This window comes from Malaya genurostris, chromosome 3 (genome assembly GCF_030247185.1).
Source record: "Malaya genurostris strain Urasoe2022 chromosome 3, Malgen_1.1, whole genome shotgun sequence".
In the NCBI taxonomy this organism is placed as follows: domain Eukaryota; kingdom Metazoa; phylum Arthropoda; class Insecta; order Diptera; family Culicidae; genus Malaya; species Malaya genurostris.
In genome coordinates this window covers 122,921,823-122,945,241 of record NC_080572.1, presented here as the reverse complement: position 1 = coordinate 122,945,241, position 23,419 = coordinate 122,921,823, and the positions used below count along the sequence as shown (strand labels likewise).

The 23,419-nt window shown below is 38.7% G+C and overlaps 1 protein-coding gene across 1 annotated transcript; it reads right to left on the bottom strand.

The window, feature by feature from the left end:
* Positions 1 to 2,331: 2,331 nt before the first annotated feature.
* Positions 2,332 to 22,488, bottom strand: LOC131436523 (armadillo repeat-containing protein 2). Its single transcript, XM_058605273.1, has 9 exons — positions 22,251 to 22,488; positions 21,867 to 22,190; positions 10,649 to 10,923; positions 10,425 to 10,565; positions 10,218 to 10,352; positions 4,296 to 4,398; positions 3,273 to 4,183; positions 2,667 to 3,216; positions 2,332 to 2,602 (listed from the first exon to the last, which is right to left on the bottom strand). The coding sequence occupies exons 1-9, from the start codon at positions 22,387 to 22,389 to the stop codon at positions 2,397 to 2,399; spliced, it is 2,784 nt and encodes a 927-aa protein (XP_058461256.1). The 5' UTR covers positions 22,390 to 22,488; the 3' UTR covers positions 2,332 to 2,396.
* Between the last annotated feature and the right edge of the window lie 931 nt (positions 22,489 to 23,419).

Genomic DNA, 23,419 nt, shown 5'->3' with positions numbered 1-23,419 from the left:
TGAAATGGGTGTTCGCGGCAGATCGGAAGCAGAAGCATCCATATTCCATAACGGACAATATCGTTGTTTGGTACAACCTGATCAGATCTCCTGGGTGGGCACCCCACCAAGTTCCGGTTATTGTACGAAGAAAGTTGACAATGGTTTCACCCCTTAATTGAAGTTGTAGTTGTGCTGGTTCTCGCTTCCTTGAAAATACAACCAGCTCAGTTTTCTCCGTAGAGAAATCGATACCCATTTGAAGAGCCCATGTTGACAAGTTGTCGAGGGTATGTTGTAATGGTCCTTGGAGATCGGCAGCTTTGGGTCCTATAATAGACACAACGCTGTCGTCGGCAAGTTGCCTTAGCGTGCAAGGTGTGTTGATACATTCATCAATGTTGTTCACGTAAAAATTGTATAAAAGGGGGCTTAAGCATGAGCCCTGAGGAAGACCCATGTAACTGAATCGTATTGTCGACAAATCACCATGGGCGAAATACATGTGTTTCTCGGACAATATATTATACAAAAAGTTATTCAAAACTGGCGAAAGACCATGCTGATGCAACTTCTCAGACAGGATATTTATAGAAACTGAGTCGAAAGTTTCCTTGATATCTAGGAAAACTGATGCCATTTGTTCTTTACGAGCAAATGCCATTTAAATTTCTGTTGAGAGCAACGCAAGACAATCGTTCGTTCCTTTGCCCTTGCGGAAGCCAAATTGTGTATCTGAAAGCAAACCATTAGTCTCGGCCCAATTATCTAGACGAAAGAGAATCATTTTTTCGAACAACTTCCGGATACAGGAAAGCATAGCAATCGGCCTATACGAATTGTGATCGGAGGCTGGTTTCCCTGGTTTTTGAATGGCGACCACTCTCACTTGTCTCCAGTCGTGTGGGACAATATTACCCTCTAGAAACTCGTTGAATAAATTCAGCAAGCGTCTTTTGGCGGTGTCAGGCAGATTTTTCAACAAGTTGAATTTAATTCTGTCTAGCCCCGGGGCTTTATTGTTACACGACAGGAGCGCAAGTGAGAGCTCTATCGGCACAGAACTGTTTTCTGCAGACGATGCACTTTGTGCCAATCTACGGATATTTGCTTATAGGACAATTCCATGGCTAGGTTCTACAATCCTACATACCAATCTTTTTAATGACAAACAATATGGTAAATAAAATTATATATTCCGTTACGAATAACTGTTTTCATATATTTATAATCACGTTTGACTTGTCTAAACGACTCAATTCAACAAAAATCCGAGTTTTTTTTTACTATCATGCCTAGATATCTCGAGAACGACTAGTTCTAGGAGAGAGGTCGTTATGGGCAAATTTATTTTTTTTTTCATTTGTAGAATTATATTCCAGTGTTAAAATAACCATTTTTCATCAAAAACTTGAAGTTTTGCAAATATTTGTCAATTGTTTTAGCTGTGACTTCTTTATTTTTCAATGCACAGTAATCAAATTTGCATCAAATGTGGACTATAAGTTCAAGTTTAAAATAAAATTTTTAAAAACAATATTAGAAGGCATATTTTTTTAGTTTTAGTTTTTTTGTTGATTTTCTAATTCTTGAAAAAGTTTTTAGGAGATTATTTTTGTCAGGTTTTTATTGTTTTTAAAGTTCAATCAATTTCTTCGACACGATTCACAACTTACAGTATCCTAGCTACCACGATTTGTAGGAAGTGTATGCAAAAATAAATAAGCCCTTTTTAAAAATCAGTATTGCATCGAATTGATCTTTTCAACTATGCACAACAAATGTTTTGTGATATTAAAAATGTGTGAAAAGTTTCATCCGAATCGGAGAATGTGAAGCCTGATGGCATGCTAATCATTTCTGGAATTGCTCATATATCATTCGAGTGTCGCAACTAAATTGAAACTATAGTTTGAGTTATGAAAATAAATTGAGTAAGATAAAGTACACACATTATCTAACCGAAACATTTTCAATGATAGCGTTGCGGACGAATGACTATATAAAATTGACGATAAGGAACGCAGCTCATCACCACCTTATTTGGGATATCATGAGAAAAAATAAAATACTACCCACCGAAAAAGCGGATATTCTCGCGCATCAGTGAATCACGAATGCGAATGTAACTAACATTAAAGATGGACAAAAAAGTTTGTTGTCAAGAGCCGTTCAGAGCTTGATAAGCTTAGCTGATCAATTTCATCAGGATTCCTTTCTTCCAAAATAAAGAAACGAAAGCAATAATATGCAAGATCAAAATTTAAGAGAGCATCAAGAATGTGATCATCGGTTATTGGATCAGAAAAAAAAGATAACAAGATAATTACACAAGATTTGTATTACATCTCTAGAATTTCTATAGGGAAGTTAAAAAAAACATTTCATCGTTAGAAAATTTTTTTTCTCAAGTCCTTTTATTGTTGAAGCCACTGTTTGTAGTGTTCTCCCCAAGCATCCCCTGCTTGTCCAATAATTAGATCGGAATCATCATCAGATGACAGACATGGTGAATTTCCTATTGACATGCACGATTGCAATCTTTCTAGTAAGTCGGTGGCTACTGGTGCAAATTCTTCCCATAAAGCATCGGGATCTTCTGTTTGAAAAAGTTTTTCTTCATCTGGAATAAAAATAACATACCTTTCATAATCACTTATATTGTGAAACTCAAACACAACGTTTACCCAAGCATTCGGCAAGATCCCCACATATATAATCTGTCTCAGCTTCTCCTAAAGCATTGATAACATTTCCACTATCGATAAGATAATTCCATAACGCTTGACAGGCTATTCCTGCCATAATCCAGTCCTGGGTTGATGTACCACGCTGTAAAAGTTTTCGCAGTACAACTGGCCCTTGGATTTCCCGGAATGGAGCCCGTCGTTCCCAATCTCCAAGAACATTAACGAGAACACCGCATGACGTAACCATCAATTCTACATCATCGGATTGTAAACAACTTATCAAGACTTGCAAGCCGTTTTCGTTACAAAACGATTGGCGTACCGCTGAATTTCGTGTCATATTTCCTAATACACGAGCTACTTCAGAACGAGCCGGATTACTTTCTTTATTGAGAATGTTACAAAGTACCCCGCAAATATCCTTCAAACGTTCGGCTAGGCTTCCTGGATGATTGTATTGAAGCGGGTTATCTGATTGTTCGTAGTAGTATGATAAATTGTGCATTGCGCCCAAGGAAGCGAACAGAAGCTCAACAATTTCTGAATCCTAGGAAAATTAATAATAGTTAGTACTTCAAATGATTTAACGTTATGTCAAGCTACCTTTGCGTCCTTCACTTTCAACAAAATATTCAAAAGTATTTCCCCGAGGGGTGGTTTATTGCTCAAACCGTATCCCACATCAGCATTAACACAAATGTTAGCAACAACACGTACTAGCTTTGTCAAAACATTCACCACAGAGTCCCCCATTTGATTTTTAATAGAAAATCGTTTATTGGAATAGTGTTCTAATGACTTCAGGATAACTTCCATGGCAACATCGTTGGAATAGAATTGAGAACGTGCCGTATCCCATCGAGCCATGATGTTTCCCAATATGTATCCAAGACGATTTACAGCAGCCAATCCTTTCTCAACTGTGATACTAGTTTCACTTATGGACCCCAACAGTATTCCAAGTCTGGCTGCACAATCTGCCAATTGCTCACAACATTCCGGTCGTTCCGAAAGCACACTCAAAGTTCGAATAACGTTAGCTTGCACTTCTGGTTCATCAATACATATCTCAGCAGCGCGCACAAGCAGAGGTCCTGCCAACTCCAATTGAATCATTTCATTTTCCTGAGTTTCTTTGATTTTTGGATTCGTACTATTCAATAAAGATGTCGTTATTGCAGAGCAATCATCAATTGAAGGGACACCTGCCAGTGTCCGTAGTGCCCCAGAAAGCTGAAACAAAGCATGCAATGGCGGACCAGTTAATTTCTTTGTCGAACCCATTTCATTTAACATCTTTAGATGCAACACCATTAACTGGACCAGGCCATGGCGTGCCAAACGAAATGCTAGTGACTTTTGGCGAGATGAGTGCTCTCTTGCAATCTCTAGTTTGTTTTTCTGTACAACTGAGCCCACAGAGCCCGCTAGAAAACGAATGGCACCATAACCATAGATGCATGCCTCCGGTTCATCAGATGGCGAAGCACGTCCCAAACCATCCACCAATAACTCTGTGATTATCATTTTCATGAAATGAGAAATATACAAAAGAGGTCTTATTTAAAATAGCAATACGGCTTGATAGTACGTTGATATATGATATATTTGAGTTTACGATCTCACCTGGTACATCACTGTCAGCGAAAAGATTGTCGTTGTTTTCGTTGCGAGCAATTTTAAAGATAAGTTTGCAGGCGCCCGTCAGATTACTTCCAGTCACATTCAGCTGTGGATGGTATTCGAGACTATTAAAAGTTGTTACTTTGATTATAACTGAGATAAAAACTATTTTATTTCCTAGAAATATATGTATGTCTAACTCTATCTATCTATGAAATGAACTTTCGAAAAGAGTGTCATACACATGCACCGAGATCGTAAAACGTCTATGTGTATGGAATTTCTTCGAAACGGCAAATGATGTTCTCATAGAATTTTTAAAATTTTGATCTTGATCCGACTTCCTAATATTTTAGAATATATAGTAAATTTCCTCTACAACACAATTTTGTTCGAACTGAGATTCAAATGAAACGTCTCCTAGAGATGTTTCTAAATTCATTCGGATTTGACTCCAATGTATGCCCTGTGGGAAAACGCTTCAATTCGGAGAATGTGCTTTTCTAAATGATGATAAGCTAGTTTCTAAAACTTAAAAAGTATTTTTTTTAGTTTATCTAATGTTCCAACAAGTTCACTTCTGCTACACCAGTTCTCGTATCCGATTTTGTAAGTCCTGAAAATAACGATCGAAGACTCCAATATCGTGCTCACATGGTATTCATTTGAGTAACTTTTTTTTTTTGTAAAAATCGATGAATTCATCTTTGAACGTGATCCGAGACCATATCGTAGCTTTCAAACTAACTCAAATTTGGCGAGGTCATTGCACTCCTTTGTAGAACAAAAAGTGTTCTGTAAGTAGCAGGAACTTTACGTCTGCTTAGCGGTTCAAATTGAACTGCCGAGTTTAGCACTAAGCACTTCAATTTGAACTGCTCTGCACTGTTGAGTCAAAGACGAAACGTAAAAATAAATAAATATATGATATGATTATATATCCAGAACCGGAAGTATTCTTTATAATCGTTTTTAGCGTGATCGATGACCACACTGTATTTTTAAATAATGAGAAATGAGAGAATTGAAAGAAGAGAAAAATGCGATTCTATATTCTTCTTTATATTCTAAATTTTTACCGTTTTCTGTTTCGCCGGCTTAAGTGACAGTTTACAATATTTAACACACTTTACCCTATAACTCCGGAACCGGAAGTTTTTCAAGTGATTGCATAACCTTTCTATATGAGAAAAACAAAACCTAAGATTGTCAAAATCTGTTGAGCCATCTTCCAGAAACTTGAGCGAATAGGGATGAGAACGGTTTCTCTGTTATGTCAATCATACGAAGAAAATCGATTGAGCGGTCTCTAAGAAAATCGATCTCTAATTTTTTGCACATCTTACCCCGTTACTCCCGAACTGGAAGTCCGATCCGGGAAAAAACAATAGCAACTTATGGGACCAGGAGACCTTTCATTTGAATCTAAGTATGTGAAAATCGGTCTAGTCATCTCCGAGAAAATCAAGTGCACATTTTTGTTACATACACACACCCACACACATACACACCCACATACACACACAAACACACACACACATACACATGCACATAGACAATTACTCAGTTCGTTACGGGGTAAAATGTGCAAAATGAACTAAAAACGTACACTCGATTTTTTCAGAGATTTTTGAATTATGAATTACTATTTGGTACTGGTAAAGATACCGAAGAACTCTATTATAAATCAAAAGAGTCTGATTTTTACAAGCCAACAAAACGTGTGGTAAGCCCACTGCTCTCAATCACTGAAAATGTTTCTGGTTTCTATGTGTCGGTTTTGTCTGTTATGCTTTGTGCGACGGTTCGTTCAACTCAAGCGGTTAAAATTTTACGCGCATTTTTGGGACTTTCATTTTATTTTAAAAATGCATTTCTCTACGTCTAAAAGCATTGGAGTTCACGAAAAAGGTACGACATTTGATGCGACAGCGAGTTGAATCTAATACCGTTTTCGTTTTAGAACCTACACGCGGGCGACTCTGACTCCGAGTAAAACGAACACGTGGTACGCGCTCTAAACAACAACTCATATAAAAAAGAAAAAATAAACAAACTCGCATGGATGCGTGGTGCGACCCGAGAAAATTTTCAGAGCGAAACTACACGATTGGAGTCCGATCTAGAGCGACCCCAGGTTGCTAAAACAAACTCATCAAAAGTTGTTTTAGCGACTCTGGGTCAGCTCTCTGGTTGCTCTGATCAATAAACGAAAACGGTATAAGAGATGTCTAACTAAGATATTATTTATGTTATTATTAAGATGATAGTCATCTGGAGCTGGTTTTTACTGTTATCAGTACCCAATGAAAAAAAAACTTATAAATACTGATGAATGCAATTGCTGAAATAAATATTTGTGAAAAAGGTATTACAAATACGGGAATCATATCCCAAATGTTGCTGATTGGTATAAAAAGATAAGGGTTATTATCATAACATTCCAAGTAAAAAAAAAAACGCCAAGCGCGATAAGCCAACCGAACACGCAAAAGTCAGCGATCGCAGAACAACTAAAATGTTATTTGTTTTTCTGCTTTTGATTGGTTCAAACTTGGTACAACTAATCGATTGTTGTTTTAACTAAACTGTCATTTTTTATTTATCGTGCTGGTAGTTTAGAAATGACATCCAGTAAAGACATGCACCACAAACGAGCAACGCAACGTTACAGTTGAGTAACGACATACACCCTAAACGGAAAATGAAACGTTTCAATGAGGTGTCACTCGTGCAACTGAACAATAACACACTCTTAGCATAAAGCAAAAACTATCTCAGTCGTTTCAACCAATTATTCAGTTATTTGAGCTTACGGCGTCTATTGCAATAAATATTTTTTTACTACTAGTCTCTTCGGGTGGCAGCTAATTGTTCACAATTTAAACAACGAAATGTTTTTCTAAGTAGCTGTTGATAGCTTTAGCACTAAACTCACATATGAAGTACAAATTCAGTAATAGATTGTAATTCGCAAGATTGAATTAACCAGCAAAATGATTACAGGGCATTAAGAATTTTCACTTCACTTGCAGAATGGCTCGCTGGAGGATCATTTCTAATTTCGCTTTCAAGAATGTAGTTGATAAGCCTATTGCTCGAAGTACATTTTCAAGAAAATACAAATACACTGAGGTCTTTTTTATGCGGTCTTTTTCTATGCGGTTTTTTTTCGCGACTTTTTTTATGCGAATTTTCAGAGCTATGCGGTTTTTTTATGCGAAGTTTCAGTTATGCGGTTTCCCTTCTGCGGTTTTTTATGCTAAGTTTCAGAGTTATGCGGGTTTTTTATGCGAATTTTCAGAGTTATGCGGTTTTTTTATGCGGTACGTAAATTCGCTTAAAAAAAAGACTTCAGTGTACTATCGCTTCAGTTGAGCAGCAGTTTTTAATCGTTAAACGTAGTTTATTACATTGACATGAACTGTACGAAAATACATGGCCCGCAGATGAAATTAAAACATTTATACTGTAGGAATATCTATGCAGTACATGGAAAACTTGTTTTTAAATAAACTCTTGTTTTTCTCCATACTTTCACTTACATGAAACTTGAAAATGTTCAACACGATACGTTTCTGGTGAATTGAAGAGGATTTTGATTTTGCGTTTTGCTGTCTTCGCCAAGTGACAGCATTCGAATACAGCAATTTCGGTTACTTGAATGGTTATGACAAAATCAACAGATCAAATCAACAACATTTTAGATGAAACAATCAGGGTGTGGAACAACTATTGCAATATTGTAATTTTATGGTCTGCCAATTCTCTGTGGTCAAGGTCACGGTCGTAAATAAATAATCCCGAAGATTTGATTTCAGCCCCGGTTGGCGGTTCAATGCATAGAGCACTTGGTCTTACAAGCCAGTCGTCGTATGTTCGAGCCCCAACCTGGAAGAATTCTTACTCGTGTAGAAATGATTTGTAAACCAACAACAAATTTTATTATTAAAACCAAAAATCTCAATGTTAGAAATTAACATTATTTAGTTTGAAATAAGAGTTAAAACATCAAAAATCATTACAAAGTCTGCAGAGAAAATAGCAAGAAGATATAAAATTCTGTCATTGTAATATCAAACAAGAACAAAATATGTATAGAAGACGATTTTTAAGTTATTTCATGTTCTAGCATTCAAAATAGCACGACAATATCAAGACAAGATATGAAGGTAAAATTTATTATTATTTTGATTTTCGTTTGCTATTTACATCTACTCAGATAGTGTCAATAAGATCGTAACACCAGCCATGCAATGGTTCTATACGCTCTGAATCGTCAGCGAAATCTGTTGAAACTGACTGGTTAAATCCCTTTAAAGGAATGTAAAGCCAAAGCTTTGCTTTTTGAAGATTTGATTTGCATATGGTTAAATCACATGGGATCTTCCGAGTAATCAAATCATCAATGAACCATTGTATCGAATCCAACTTATTCGTTTGGAGCTGACATTGAAGAAAAGCCAACTAAACTATGAGAAAAACAGCCAATAATTAATATGAGATCGTAATTTCACGTCACGACAACGGTCGACCACATGTTGTTTCGGGATAATGGAGGATGGAAAACTCTGCCCTACTCGCCCAATAATCCAGCCCAGACGCCATCCGACTACCAATTGTTTCGATCGATGTCGAGCCGGAATACGATTCGCTTCATTCGAGAAAATCTGGAAGGTCTAGGGATCTCATGCAAAATTTCTGGATTTTATTTGAATCTGACTTCCGGATCCGGAATTATGGGGTAAAATTCTAATTTCAAACTATTATGGTGTAAAACAAATTATTATGGCCCAATACAACACTTCTGAATTTTACTTGAATCCGACATCCGGTTCCAAAGCTACAGGTTAAAGTGTATTTAAAATTTCATACTATCAAGTAAAAAATTTTGTAAACTGGCTGGAAACTACTCCAATCGGTAGCTATGTAGTTCACAGTCCGTCCAACAAACCGTTTCCGGCTATTCATTTAAATATCGAAAACAAATAATTATGAAGAATACCACAGCATTATATATGAAAGTTTGATTGATATGAGAAAGGCTTCATTACATAACTAGGTGGATTAAAAAAAGTTTTTAATATTTATAAAAAGGTAATACAATGAAAACAAATCGTTTTTGAAGAAAATAAATTCGTCATGCTTTCCAATATGTTCTTTAGGTGCTTATCTTATCTCGTCGGTTTTCACAACTTCACCCTCGAAAAACACTTCGGTTTCTACCATTTCCTCCACCATACTTTACTGCGCCTTAGATAAGGCGCTCCTTAAGTTCTTCAACCGATCTGCACTTTACACGAGCACGCCGCTTTCAGTTTGACTCCTCGAATTATCATTCATCCGTCCAGAGATCCATTTGCTCTAGAACTTTAGGGGCTCTAAGTCCACCACTGATCAAAAGGTCTTTAGAAGAATTTTCCCAGTCGCTACCGTTCTGTACAAAGTTTCGGATGTCCAAAGTAATTACTTTTGCATCTGGTCGAGTCTTTAACATATGCCAAAATTTTAGAATATGAACAATCCATGGAATCCATGGATCTTCCTATGAAAACTTATCAAAAAATTAACTTTTGATAAGGACAGGCAATATTTTGTTTCAGCGTTTCAATTAACAAAACGTTTGATAAAAAATGGAAAAATGAGATATCACAAAAGACTCCAGTGTGTTTACTTTCATTTCAAATTAAAGAAATGATTAGGTGTGTACCATCAGATTAATTTTGTTTTGTGACACTGTCATGCCAATCAGTTTCATTTTAATTGGTTGATAGGAGTGGTAAAGAAAATTTCTTGAATCCAGAAAAATATTCTGGGTTATTGAATTGAAATGAAATTACAGTTCGTCACCCACAGAGAAAAAATTTAACACAACTTATTTTAAGAAACTAACAATCCTGATTTCAACAAAGAAAATATACTTACCGCCAGTACAACACGTGCTACTGAGAGTAGAATAGTTGGCGAATTTGCTTCAACCAAACCATAAAGTGCCCCAAGAACTGCTCCCCGCCAGCTTCCTTTGGCCCCTTTTACTCGCAAGTACAATTCTCCTAGAATCTAAACAAGGCAACAACAAATTTCAATTTACCCCAACATTTTTCATTGAAAAAAAGTTGCTGAATAACTCACCCCATTAATGTAACTCACGGTTTCGCCGTTGCAATCCTTGATCCCAGCATGAGCCTTAAGCAGTTCCAACAACGATTCGGTCGTGGATTTCACCAGCAAGTCGTTGTTTCTACTTAGTTTGGCTTTCTCCTTACGATGATCCTGCAATATAATCGAAAGTCCGTCGTTTTAGTAGCGTAGCTCGACACTCTGTTAAAACATTAGGCCCTGTTATAGACCCTTACCATTTTCACCCCATATGAGTGGTTTGCTGGCGAAGATTGGCCTGCCTCTGGCACACTGCTCTCGTCTAATGATTGAACCTGACGACGCTTCAGTGGATGATTCCTAACTATGCTTTCTTGCGATGCAGGGGAAACAGAAGGCATAGCATCTAAAGCAACCACATCAGATGTGCGCTTTTCATTTAATGGTTTTGACTCAGCATGAAGTGAAAATTGTGGCTTTACCGGCGTTGTTGGTGGCTTAAAATCCTTTCGCGGTGGCATGCATTCTGAAACTATTTCATGAAACAATGAAATTGCGAAAAATGATAAATGAATCTAGTTGTCATATCATGTCATATCATAAATGAATCTAGTTGTCATATCATCGAGGCCCGGAGGGCCGAGTGTCATATACTATTCTATTTTTTTCGTCTAAATTACAATGTGTCTGTGTGAAATTATGCACTTGATTTTTGCAAAGATGGCTGAACCGATTTTTACAAATTTGGATTCACATGAAAAGACTTACATTCCCAGAACGCTATAGAACTTTATTTGGACCTGACTTTTGGAATTTTCGAAAACGGAACTCACTTCATTTTCTCAGGAATGACAGATCCGACTTAGGTTCAAATTAAAGGTCTCACCACAGACTAACAGACAGGACACTCAAATTAGATTCTTTAATCATTTTAACGGTCATTTCGAATATTCCTTTAGTTTGGACAGTACTCGCATATGTCATGATGGCGCCACGTTACCCTATCAAAAACATCCTGTCTGTCATCAATACTGTGTTTATTTTTTTCATTTACCAACAGAGTTGCATTCATACAAAATTATCTGTAATGTATTGATTTGTATACGTCCATGCGAATTTCATGCAGGATACAGATTTAATACATATTGCCAAAACTATATACAGAATTGTGCCTACTTCTCATCCTTAAAACGCAATACAAAATCGAACCAGTTTTGTTACAAAATTTATGTGCTTCTGGTCTGCCGCCACTTAATTTCGGGTGAAAATTACCAACACAATCTGGATGAACAACGTTGAGAAAAATAACGGGTGCAACTTAAATTTTGGAATTTTTTCGAGGCCTGTATGCTCAACAACAAACGAGCTCAGAAAGAACTAAGAGTGTGTATGTGTTAGCTCTCTTTCTCCTCTTTCTGCTAGTATTTTTTGTTTTGTTCATGCTTGCTCAGTTTTGCTCAAAATGTCGTCGAAACAAGAAGTATTTCAGGCGCGCATTATACAGTTCTGCGAACTGCACAGAAATCTCGGCAAATAGTGTACGGCACAACATTTTAAAAGCAAAAATGTTGCGGCTTTGACAGTTTACAATATCCTAAGATGCCCAACAACTGCTCATAAGGAAGGTAGTGGAAGACCAGCCAAAATTATGGACGCGAAAGGACTTCGTTCTCTTTCTCGTGCCTTCAACAACAAGGGTTCACTGAGTCAAAGGGATGCCGCAAAAAAGTTCAACTGTTCTCACCAGTACATTTGCAAAACATTGAAAAGACTCGGAATAAAGTACCGAAAGAAGACACGAGCCCCGGGATATACTGACGCACAGATTTCAACGCTGAATTCCCAATGCCGCTGATTGATTAAAAAATTTTCCGGAAAAAGTTTTGTTTTGGACGACGAAAGTTACTTCCCTCTTTCGAAGACGCAGATTCCCGCAAACGAACTATATTATTTAACGGATAGTTCTACTGTACATCCGAACATAAAATATTAGTTTAAACATAAGTTTGAACAGAAAGTGATGATGTACATTGTTATTTCCGAGAAAGGCATTTCTAAGCCATGGTTCAAGCCATTTGGGTTGGCAATCAATCAAGATGTGTACCAGAACGAATGTTTGTAGAAAGTTTTGATTCCGTTTTTTCAAAAACATCATGCTGATGGACAATACGTGTTTTGGCCGGATAAAGCGTCATCGCATTGCGCCAAAAAACACAATCGTTCCTGAATAGCCATTCGATCCCATTTGTACCCAAAAATAACAACCCGATAAATCTACCCCAGTGTCGCCTAATCGAAGATTTCTTCGGGGTTTTGAGCTCCTTGGTGTACAAAATGACTGGTGAGCCAGGAATTGCCAACAGTTGATTGGTAGAATCAAGAGATGCATTCGCAAAGTTGACATAAAGGCCATGTATGTCTTTTTTTGACAGCTTGAGAAAGAAATTCCAAAATTTTAGTTGCCACCCGTTAAATGGTTATCTTCCAACATCGCTAAAAAAGATTTTTTTTTTTTTTTTATTCATTAATAATATATTTAAAGGCACACTGCTAATGCTCTAAGATGCCAAGAGTATTTTCTTATCTTGATTAACGACTAACTTAAAACTAGGGTATTATCATTAGGGTAGTGACGTATTCCGGTCGCAATGGTCGATTCTGGCAGATTCAGTTGCAGTTGCAGTTGGCGATCGGCAATGGTCGATGGATTGAATGTAATACGAGTGTCTTCCAGATGACGATTCTACGTGGGTCCGCGAGAAACACTCCCAGGCCACGGATACCCGTCGGGTGGTCCGCATGTTGGTCATCGATTGGAGCAGTTTTCCGTGGACGATGATGGTGATGTTACCTAAGAGATTGAAAGAAACATGGAGAAGTAATTTTGTGGAAAACGGAGTGAAAAAAGGGAGTATGGGAACGAATGACTGAATACGACAAAGATCTAATTAGTTGACATCGAGATGGTGGAGAAACGGAGGAAAAGGGAACGAAAAAATTAGTGACAGCAAAAAGATCTTGTTATTTTCGACAGAGATGGTGGACAGACTAGGGATTGGGAGAATCGGGCGAATGTTAGTCTCGAACCTATAGGTGAAGATTATTCTTAGCCTCGACAAGAGAGAGGATATTACGAGTTACACTTGTATATTAATGTGTTTAAGGTACTGGTATATTAGAAGCATATATAAACTATCCCGACTCGCCAACACATCCCGAACCGGAACCTCAGGCGGTCTACCTCGGGCCCTAAGGGATTCCAGTAGCTGCGACCTGACGTCACGATACTCTACGCACGACCACACGACATGCTCGATGTCCTGATAACCGTCGCCACAGGTGCAGAGACCGCTCTCCGCGAGCCCAATACGCCGGAGATGTGCGTTGAAGGTGTAGTGATTTGACATGAGCCGCGACATAACACGATTGAAATCGCGACTCACGTTCATCCCCCTGAACCAAGGTTTCGTCGATACCTTAGGGATAATGGAGTGTAGCCATCGTCCCAGTTCGTCATTGCTCCATGAAGTTTGCCAACTTTCGAGAGTTTTCTGACGAGAGATTCTGAAAAATTCATTGAAGCATATTGGTCTTTCATAAATATCACCTTCTAATGCGCCCACTTTAGCCAATGAGTCTGCCTGTTCATTGCCTGGAATGGAACAATGCGAAGGGACCCAGACTAACGATATTGAATAAGACCGTCCAGATAAAGTTCTCAAATGTTCCCGTATTTTCCCCAGGAAATATGGGGGATACTTTCCTGGCTTCATTGCCCGAAGAGCTTCTATTGAGCTTAGACTGTCCGTGACAATGAAGTAATGGTCTTTGGGCAAGGTTTCAATGATCTCAAGAGTGTACTGAATGGCAGCTAGTTCTGCGACGTAAACTGAAGCTGGATCACTGAGTTTGTAAGAAGCGGTGATGTTTTGATTGAAGATGCCGAAGCCTGTGGACTCGTTGATGTATGATCCGTCAGTGTAGAATATCTTTTCACAGTTGACTGTTCTGAATTTGTTATAAAAAATATTGGGGGCCACTTGAGGGCGTACGTGATCCGGAATTCCACGAATCTCTTCTCTCATGGATGTGTCGAAAAATACAGTGGAATCAGAAGTATCCAAGAATAGGACACGGTTGGGCACAAACGAAGAAGGGTTAATATTCTGAGCCATGTAATCAAAATACAAGGACATAAAACGGGTCTGAGAATTGAGCTCGACAAGCCTTTCGAAGTTTTCAATCACCTTCGGATTCAAGATTTCGCATCGGATTAGCAATCGATATGAGAGATCCCAGAATCGGTTTTTCAACGGTAAGACGCCCGCCAACACTTCGAGACTCATCGTATGAGTTGACTGCATGCAACCTAAGGAAATACGCAAGCAACGATACTGGATTCTTTCCAGCTTGATGAAATGAGTGTTCGCCGCGGATCGGAAGCAAAAGCATCCATATTCCATAACGGACAATATCGTTGTTTGGTACAACCTGATCAGGTCTCCTGGATGGGCACCCCACCACGATCCGGTTATCGTACGAAGAAAGTTGATTCTCCGTTGGCATTTTTGTTTCAGATATCTAATGTGACATCCCCAGGTGCCTTTGGAGTCGAACCAGACCCCGAGATATTTAAATGTGAAGACCTGAGCTATGGTTTCACCCCCTAGTTGAAGCTGTAATTGTGCTGGTTCTCGCTTCCTTGAAAATACAACTAGCTCAGTTTTCTCCGTAGAGAACTCGAAACCCATTTGAAGAGCCCATGTCGACAAGTTGTCGAGGGTATCTTGTAATGGTCCTTGGAGATCGGCAGCTTTGGGTCCTATAATAGACACAACGCTGTCGTCGGCAAGTTGTCTTAGCGTGCAAGATGTGTTGATACATTCATCAATATTGCTTACGTAAAAATTGTATAAAAGGGGGCTTAAACATGAGCCCTGAGGAAGACCCATGTAACTGAATCGTATTGTCGACAAATCACCATGCGCGAAATACATGTGTTTCTCGGACAATAGATTATACAAAAAGTTATTCAAAATTGGTGAAAGACCATGCTGATGCAACTTCTCAGATAGGATGTTTATGGAAACTGAGTCAAAGGCCCCCTTGATGTCGAGGAAAACTGACGCCATTTGTTCTTTACGAGCAAATGCCATTTGAATTTCTGTTGAGAGCAACGCAAGACAATCGTTCGTTCCTTTGCCCCTGCGGAAACCAAATTGTGTATCTGAAAGCAAGCCATTAGTCTCCACCCAATTGTCAAGACGAAAGAGAATCATTTTTTCGAACAATTTCCGGATGCAGGAAAGCATAGCAATCGGCCGATACGAATTGTGATCGGAGGCTGGTTTTCCTGGTTTTTGGATGGCGATCACTCGCACTTGTCTCCAGTCGTGTGGGACAATATTACCCGTAAGAAACTTGTTAAATAAATTCAACAAGCGCCTTTTCGCAGGGTCAGGGAGATTTTTCAACAAGTTGAATTTAATTCTGTCTAGCCCCGGGGCTTTATTGTTACACGACAAGAGTGCGAGTGAGAACTCTACCATCGAAAACGGTGTTTCGTTTGTATTTGATGTCGCGGCGCGGGTGGTCTTCTGTTCCGGAACAGAGTCTGGGCATACTTTTTTAGCGAAATCGAATATCCAGCGGTTGGAATATTCCTCGCTTTCATTCGTGGCGTTTTGGTTGCGCATTCGTCGGGCTGTGTTCCAAAGAGTGCTCATCGATGTTTCTTTTGATAATCCTTCAACAAACCGTCGCCAATAACCAAGTTTCTTTGCTTTGACTAAGTTCTTCATTTGCTTGTCTAACGCCGCGTAATTCCGATAATTATCGGGTGTTCCATTTTTTCTGAACTTTTTGAACGCTAAAGATCTTTCCGCGTTCAGTGATGAGCACTCTTTGTCCCACCACAGGTTAGGAGGACGGATGTTGGTTTTCGCGCCAGGTACACGTTTCGTCTGAGCTTGAGTCGCGGTGTCGAGAATCAAGTCAGCCAACAACGTGTACTCCTCCTCCGGAGGAAGTTCTTGTGTTGATTCTAGTTTCTCAGATATCGAATTTGCGTAGTATTTCCAATCAATATTTCGTGTGAGGTCATACGAAAAATTGATTGTCTCCGATGGTCTTAATCCGTAGGCGATTGAAATTACGATAGGTAGATGGTCGCTACCGTGGGGATCGGGGATCACCTTCCACGTGCAATCCAACCGTAGCGAGGTCGAGCATAAGGATAAATCCAGCGCGCTTGGTCTTGCTGGTGGTGCGGGAATCCGTGTCATTTCTCCGGTATTCAAAATAGTCATATTGAAGTTATCGCAAAGATCATAGATCGCGGTTGATCTGTTGTCATCATGAAGACAACCCCATCCCGCACCGTGAGAGTTAAAGTCTCCTAAAACTAACGTCGGTGCGGGAAGAAGTTGCATGATACTGCTGAGCCAGTGGTACCCAACTGAGGCTCTAGGGGGAATGTAGATGGAAGCAATGCAAAGGTCCTTGCCTTTCATTGTGACATGACATGCGACAACTTCAATACCTGGTATCGATGGGAGGTTAATTCGATAGAAGGAGTAGCACTTTTTGATCCCCAAAAGTACTCCTCCGTAGGGATCGTCTCGATCCAGGCGAATAATGTTAAAATCGTGGAAGTTCAGGGAAACATCAGAAGTTAGCCAAGTTTCGCACAATGCAAATGCGTCACATTTCAGATTATTCACAAGAATTTTAAAAGAATCTATTTTTGGGATGATACTTCTACAATTCCACTGTAAAACAGTGATTGAATCCGTGACCTGGGTGGATGAGTTAGCCATCGAAGGATACGATCGCTGAAAGAAGGGGCCATTTTGCAGTCAACTGCTTCAAAAAAGTTCTAACTGTAGGTATCAAAGCCATAAACAGGCTTTTAAGGGGATCAGAGATATTGAAGGTGGTAAAAATCCAGTCCACAACATCAGAGAATTTTATGAGCCCAGCACCCAGCTGATTCTCTGTTGGGTTTTCAGGGGCACTTGGGGATTTTGGTGTCCCGGGAAGTGGTGGGAATTCCTTCTCAGAATTGAGTTTTCCGAAACCAGGAACTTTTTGCTTCGGAGCTTTTTCTCCACTACTCCTAAATATAAATGTTGGAGGCCCATCGGAAGACATCTTCGAACCCTTACTTGGGAGCTTATGAGAGGATTTGTTTACTCTTTTTCTAAAGCTATGAGGGACCGCCGAAGATGTACCTTCCAATGGGTCGTCAAACTCGCTCTCGTCAGTTGACAAGCAGGTATAGATGTTCGTTGATTGTTTAGGGGGTGTGGCAGTCTTGAGCATGTCAGCAAAGGAACGCTTGGAGTGTTCCTTCAGGGAACGCTTCATGTTATCCTTGCGCATTTTGTACGCAGGACATGCCATTAGGTCATGCGGACCCTCCTTACAGTAAAGACACTTTTCAGTGCGTTTACCGCAAGAGCCATCCGCATGAGACCCCCCACAGTTAGCACAACGGAGTTTATTGCAGCAATGGGATGTTGTGTGTCCCAGTTGCTTGCAGTTGGTGCAGTTCATTAAACGCGGAACAAAAAGACGAACAGGGAGGCGCACTCGGTCCAGGAGGACGTAGTTAGGTAAAGCCGAGCCAGCGAAGGTCACCCGATACGAGTCTGATTGGGGATATGATTTGGTACCATCCCCCGCGATCGACACTGAATGCAATCGCTTGCAATCCAGTATCTTTACGGTCTTAAGTAAGGGGTTTTTAAAGCAACCCATCCCGTACTTAAGAACGTCTTCGCATGTCAAACTGGCATCGGTGACCACGCCGTCAATCTCGACTTCACGAGCGGGGATGTACACACGATATTCCCGCGTAAAGAGCTCGCATTGAACGATCTCGTTAGCCTGTTTTGCACTGGTTAACGAGACCCTAAGCTTGTCTGGGCGCACCTTGTCGATACTCTTAACGGTAGAGTATCGCTTTGACAGTTCTCTCGATAATTGAAGAGTGTTCAATTTTTTTCCATTTAATTTGGGCCGGAAATAAACCGTATACGGTCCGGCCGGGAGTGCAAGTCCGTCGGGATAATTTTTAACGCGGGGTTTGTTGCTATTAGCAGTTGTATCCATTTCATTATCTGGTGGATCAGGATTATGTTTCTCAATGTTTATCATGACACGGAATTGTATCCGTGCGGGTAAGAGATCTGGGGTACTATCAGGTAATTTAAACGACAGATAAAATAGGAAAAGAGAATATTACTTATCTTAAACAATAGCCACCAATGCCTGGCCTTGGTTAATCGGTGTGCTCCGTAGCAAAGCTCGGCCGCTGGGGCCACGCGTTGATTGAATTGTAACTGTGCCCGTGTGCAAAAAAACCTCTAGGAGGAAAAAAGCACACAGCACCGGGTCACGGCACCACTCCAAACGTTCGATCACTATTTAAAGTCTACAGACTTGCACTAGCACTTGAAATCGCCTAACGGTATTGTTTCTATTGTTTCGTGTTTGTCTGGTACACTGCTCACAGTAACAAAAGATTAATCTTTGATTGACCTTGAAGCGGATTAGCACGGCTATATACACACTTGCTCTACCACGAATTAGCATCCGAACGGTACGACGGTCGCGTTAGGAATGGCTCCAAATGTTGCGCTAAAAAAGATAAATATATTATCAACGTCATCAGACCCTGTCAGCTTGGAGCGAAATCAATCATCAGTTCAGCAACGCCATCGCACGGCATCACATTCAACTTATCATGTCAATTGTATGGGTGCGCAGTGCTGCTATTTTCGCGCGCACGAATTTGACATTTCTCTCTCTTACTTCTATTCATTCTATGTACGAGATTCGATGTGGACTCGCCTGAGGGCGCCATGCTTGTAAAAAAGGATGTTGCAAATGATTTGTTCGGGAAATGTGAGAGCTGGATATCTTGTTAATATGATATCTTTGACGTAATCCAATAATTTATTGGAACTAGTGCATCACGAAAAATTATTTTTATAAGAATTTACTCATACTGTCATGTCTGTTAGTCTGTTTAACGGTTCCATAGACTGTTAATGAATTTCATCCAGACACACAGATAAAATATGTACATCTATTTTCATGCACATATTTGGAGTAGGACATTAAATATAAAGTTACTCCTCAGGTCTTTACTGTTCTTCTTCTTCTTTCTTCAGCAACTTAGACTATATTGGCAGTTAATTTTCATTTTTAGTCCAATTGACTTTCCTTTCACTGGAGAATCTTGCTGTGTGGCTACGTGGAGTCGTCAAAGTACGGATAAAAATCCTTTCTTTCGTGCGAAATACTCGAACTTTCTCCGGACTAATACGATACAACTCACCCGTTGAGAGTTTCACCGGAAGTGTGGTCTTTACTTTTCAATATACTTTAAAAGTAAAACTAAGCGTAAATTAATATATGTTGTATAATTCATTGAAAAAATCAAGGAATTCTAATTTCCTTTTACAAAGATGGTTTTTTTCCAGTGGAAAATAAACCCAAATAATTTTCCGTCCGTCAAATTTTGAAATGGGCCGTAGTTTTTGTTAAATTTAACTATTCGACACAAAATAACCACTCAAGTGTCAGATTTCAACCAAAAGTTAAAAATAACCGCGAAATGGTTCACAGCCTTAGAGCGACGATGAAAAAAACGTACAAATTCTTCTAAAACTGGTTCAATATGGTTCAAGTGGCGTAATGGTGCCTTTCTTATATTACTTGTATTTTCAAACATATCGCTAGAAGATTCTGCGAAGAAATTCTTTTTTTAATCTTGAATAAAATAAGAAACTTTCTTTGGGTATGAACTAACATAACTTTTCCAATTCGTAAACAGCTATGTCAAATTAATAAGATTTTTTTTTATTTCGCTTCATCGTACTAAATGATTAATCACACTTTACTTTACTGGAACCGGGAATTTGGAACCAGTATAGCCGAAGTCGGTTCGTTCAGTAAGTAACTATTATAGCCTACAAATTAAATTAGAAGAATGTTACCCTTTTTTGCATCGTCGCTCTAAATGACGGTATGAAATTCAATAGCAACCTAAGGAACTACGAGATTTTTTATCAGCTTGATGAACTGTGTCGAATGGTATAGAACACTTAGCCCTCTGCGTCAATTTTTACTAGTCAATTTTTCAAGTGGTTGCATAAACTATCTATATGAGAAAGGCAACAAGTGTACTTTTATAGAAAAGCATCGTTATCATGATCTTTTAATAACACTAACACATTAGGTACAAGTTGAATGAAAAAATTAGAAATTCACACTTTTTCACCTGAACAATATAAATTTTAATGTCGCAACCCTGCACGCTATACGAAGTTGAACATCGAAGTTTAAATCGGCTTAACCGTTACTGAGAAATCGAAGTGAGTTCCGTTTTTGAACATTTTCTTCACCATTATCGGTGCTTTCGGAAGCGGAAACCGGGGACTAGTAGTGTGGTTTTATATATTCACTAACTAACAAGATCTACCAACTAGATGAATTTAGCAGTAGGTTTTTATAGAAATGCGCACCTCGCTTGTGAAAAATTACTCATGAAATTTAAAATTTTCACTAATCGCACTGTAATACCGAAACCGGAAGTCGGATCTGGATCAACTTTTCGAGGTTTTTTTAAAGAATTTTAAGACCCTTCATTTGCTCCTTAGTTTGTGAAAATATCTGGGAAAATTGAGTGCACACACACACACATATATATATATATATATATATATATATATATATATATATATATATATATATATATATATATATATATATATATATATATATATATATATATATATATATATATATATATATATATATATATATATATATATATATATATATATATACATATATACAAACACATGCACACACACATTTTGTGCTCTCGACGAACTGAGTCGAATGGCATATGACACTTGGCCATCCGGCCCTCGTTTATAAAGTCGATTTTCACAGCGATTTCATAGCCTTTCTATATAATAAAGGCAAAAAAATAGCACAGTAATATTTAGGAGAGTATAAATTATAAGAGAAAAGCAAAATTGCACCACCAGGAGGATTAGGACAACTTTTTAAGAGTTCGAATTACTTCGTAATTTGACTGGTTCGAATAAATAATTTCCAGAACAGCAGCTCACTTCTTGATGTCATCCAAAGAACATTAATTTATGGGGTCACATTTTATTGTACCGCCATAATAAGTGGTCACACGCAATTATGATTCGTATTGCAGACATTATTATTTTTGCGTGATATCTTTCCATCAACAAGTGAAAAAAGAAGAAAATTGATACCAATCGATAATTCGAATAGGTCGTTGGTCAGCATAATACAATTTTTATTGCTTATGTAGGTGAGTGTACGAAGCCCACCAACAGACCAAAATAACGAAATTAGAGTAAATCGATATTTTCTCATGAATATTAATATAAACACATTAGAAATCTTTATAATCAGACTTACGATTATCCAGTGATCCTGATAGCCTCTTCGGAACATTAAGTAAGGCGGGAAGCTTACTTCTGCTAGTATTATTGTTAACACTATTGAGGCCATCAATATCCTCCATTGAGATAAATTCCACTGACTCCGACCGAGTAAAACCATGTTTTTGAATTGTGTTCTGTTGAATGGGCTCTAATGAAGGCAAAGCGCGTGACTCGAACTGCAAATATTTTAGACTGAATGCACTTGGTGGTCGTCCCGGTGGCGCAACACGGCCATAAAGTTGTCTCCTTGGTTCTCTTGGTGTGATTGGCCTCCTTGCCGATACTAAACGAGTTCCTCCTAAAAATTCTTGTGTGGTAAGTTGGGCGTAGGGGATAATTTCACTGAAGCATAGGTTACCTCCTGCCAACATGCTTTTGGCTTCACTCACGATTTCCGCACTAGTTTTGCGTACTAATTTCCGTTTTCCATCATCAGAAACGATTTCACGAGTAAATGGCACTAATGAGAAATTACTGTTTGCGTTGAAATTTTGCATAGCAAACTTGTCCTATTAATTGATTCATTTAACCTTGAGAAAAACTTCAAAGCAGAAAAATAATTTGAATACTTTCAGTCGAATTGATTCCTATTCTGACGAGAGCTGTATCGAGAATGGTCATTTCATCCAAACTCGATATAAGGCCGCATCAGTTTGATGCCACTGTTAATTCATGCGCCGTCATTGGTTTGGTTGCTACGGGAGTTGTTGTCCACCAACAAAACCAACTCATAAGTTTTGGGGAAGGGTTCATATCATGCTTCAGACAAATTACTTTTTGTTGTATTATTCCAGTCCGATAATGTGATTGTTCAGTACATCACCTAAATATAGTCGGAAGTTATATTTCTGCAATTAAAATATGATATTTTATTTGCATTTAAATTAATTTTAGAGAATATCCACTTCAAATTTTTAATACATTTCTGCTCGTAATGGTATCATTTCAATGAAAACAGTAAATATTTTTATCAAGTTAGAAAAGATTCGCGATTCGATTCGAATTAAAATGTTGTGTGTCTAGACTTATTTTTGCGTTGCCACTTGCATGACGGTCGGACATTCGGATTTAGATAAAATACAACTGCAGTATATAGAGTCATGAGTACGACAATTATTTCCTCTCTGTAACTGCCTGAATGCCGTCGCTGAAACATGCTGGTGAAATGTTTTTTTTGTAGCAAGATATCCTCCTTCCAAGAACTAGTGATTTTTTTTTAGACATTTTTAGGGGGATCGAGACAAAGTAAGCAGCATGTTTTCAGAAGTTAGGTACAGTCTTGTGCGTTTCATGCTATGCTTACTCAATACAGACCAGGATTTTAAAGCCCTTGGAACCTTACCATAAAGACATCTTTTGATCCATCTTGTGATGAAATTATGCCATTTTCATACATTTACTAGGTGTGCCAGTTAATAATGCGGGACTTTTTCAGAAGCGCAAACTGGATTAGTTCACCGTCAAAACTGTTGCGTTTAAAGTTCCATTGTTGTTTCGTAAACTGCAAGTTTGTGTTATATGCATTGA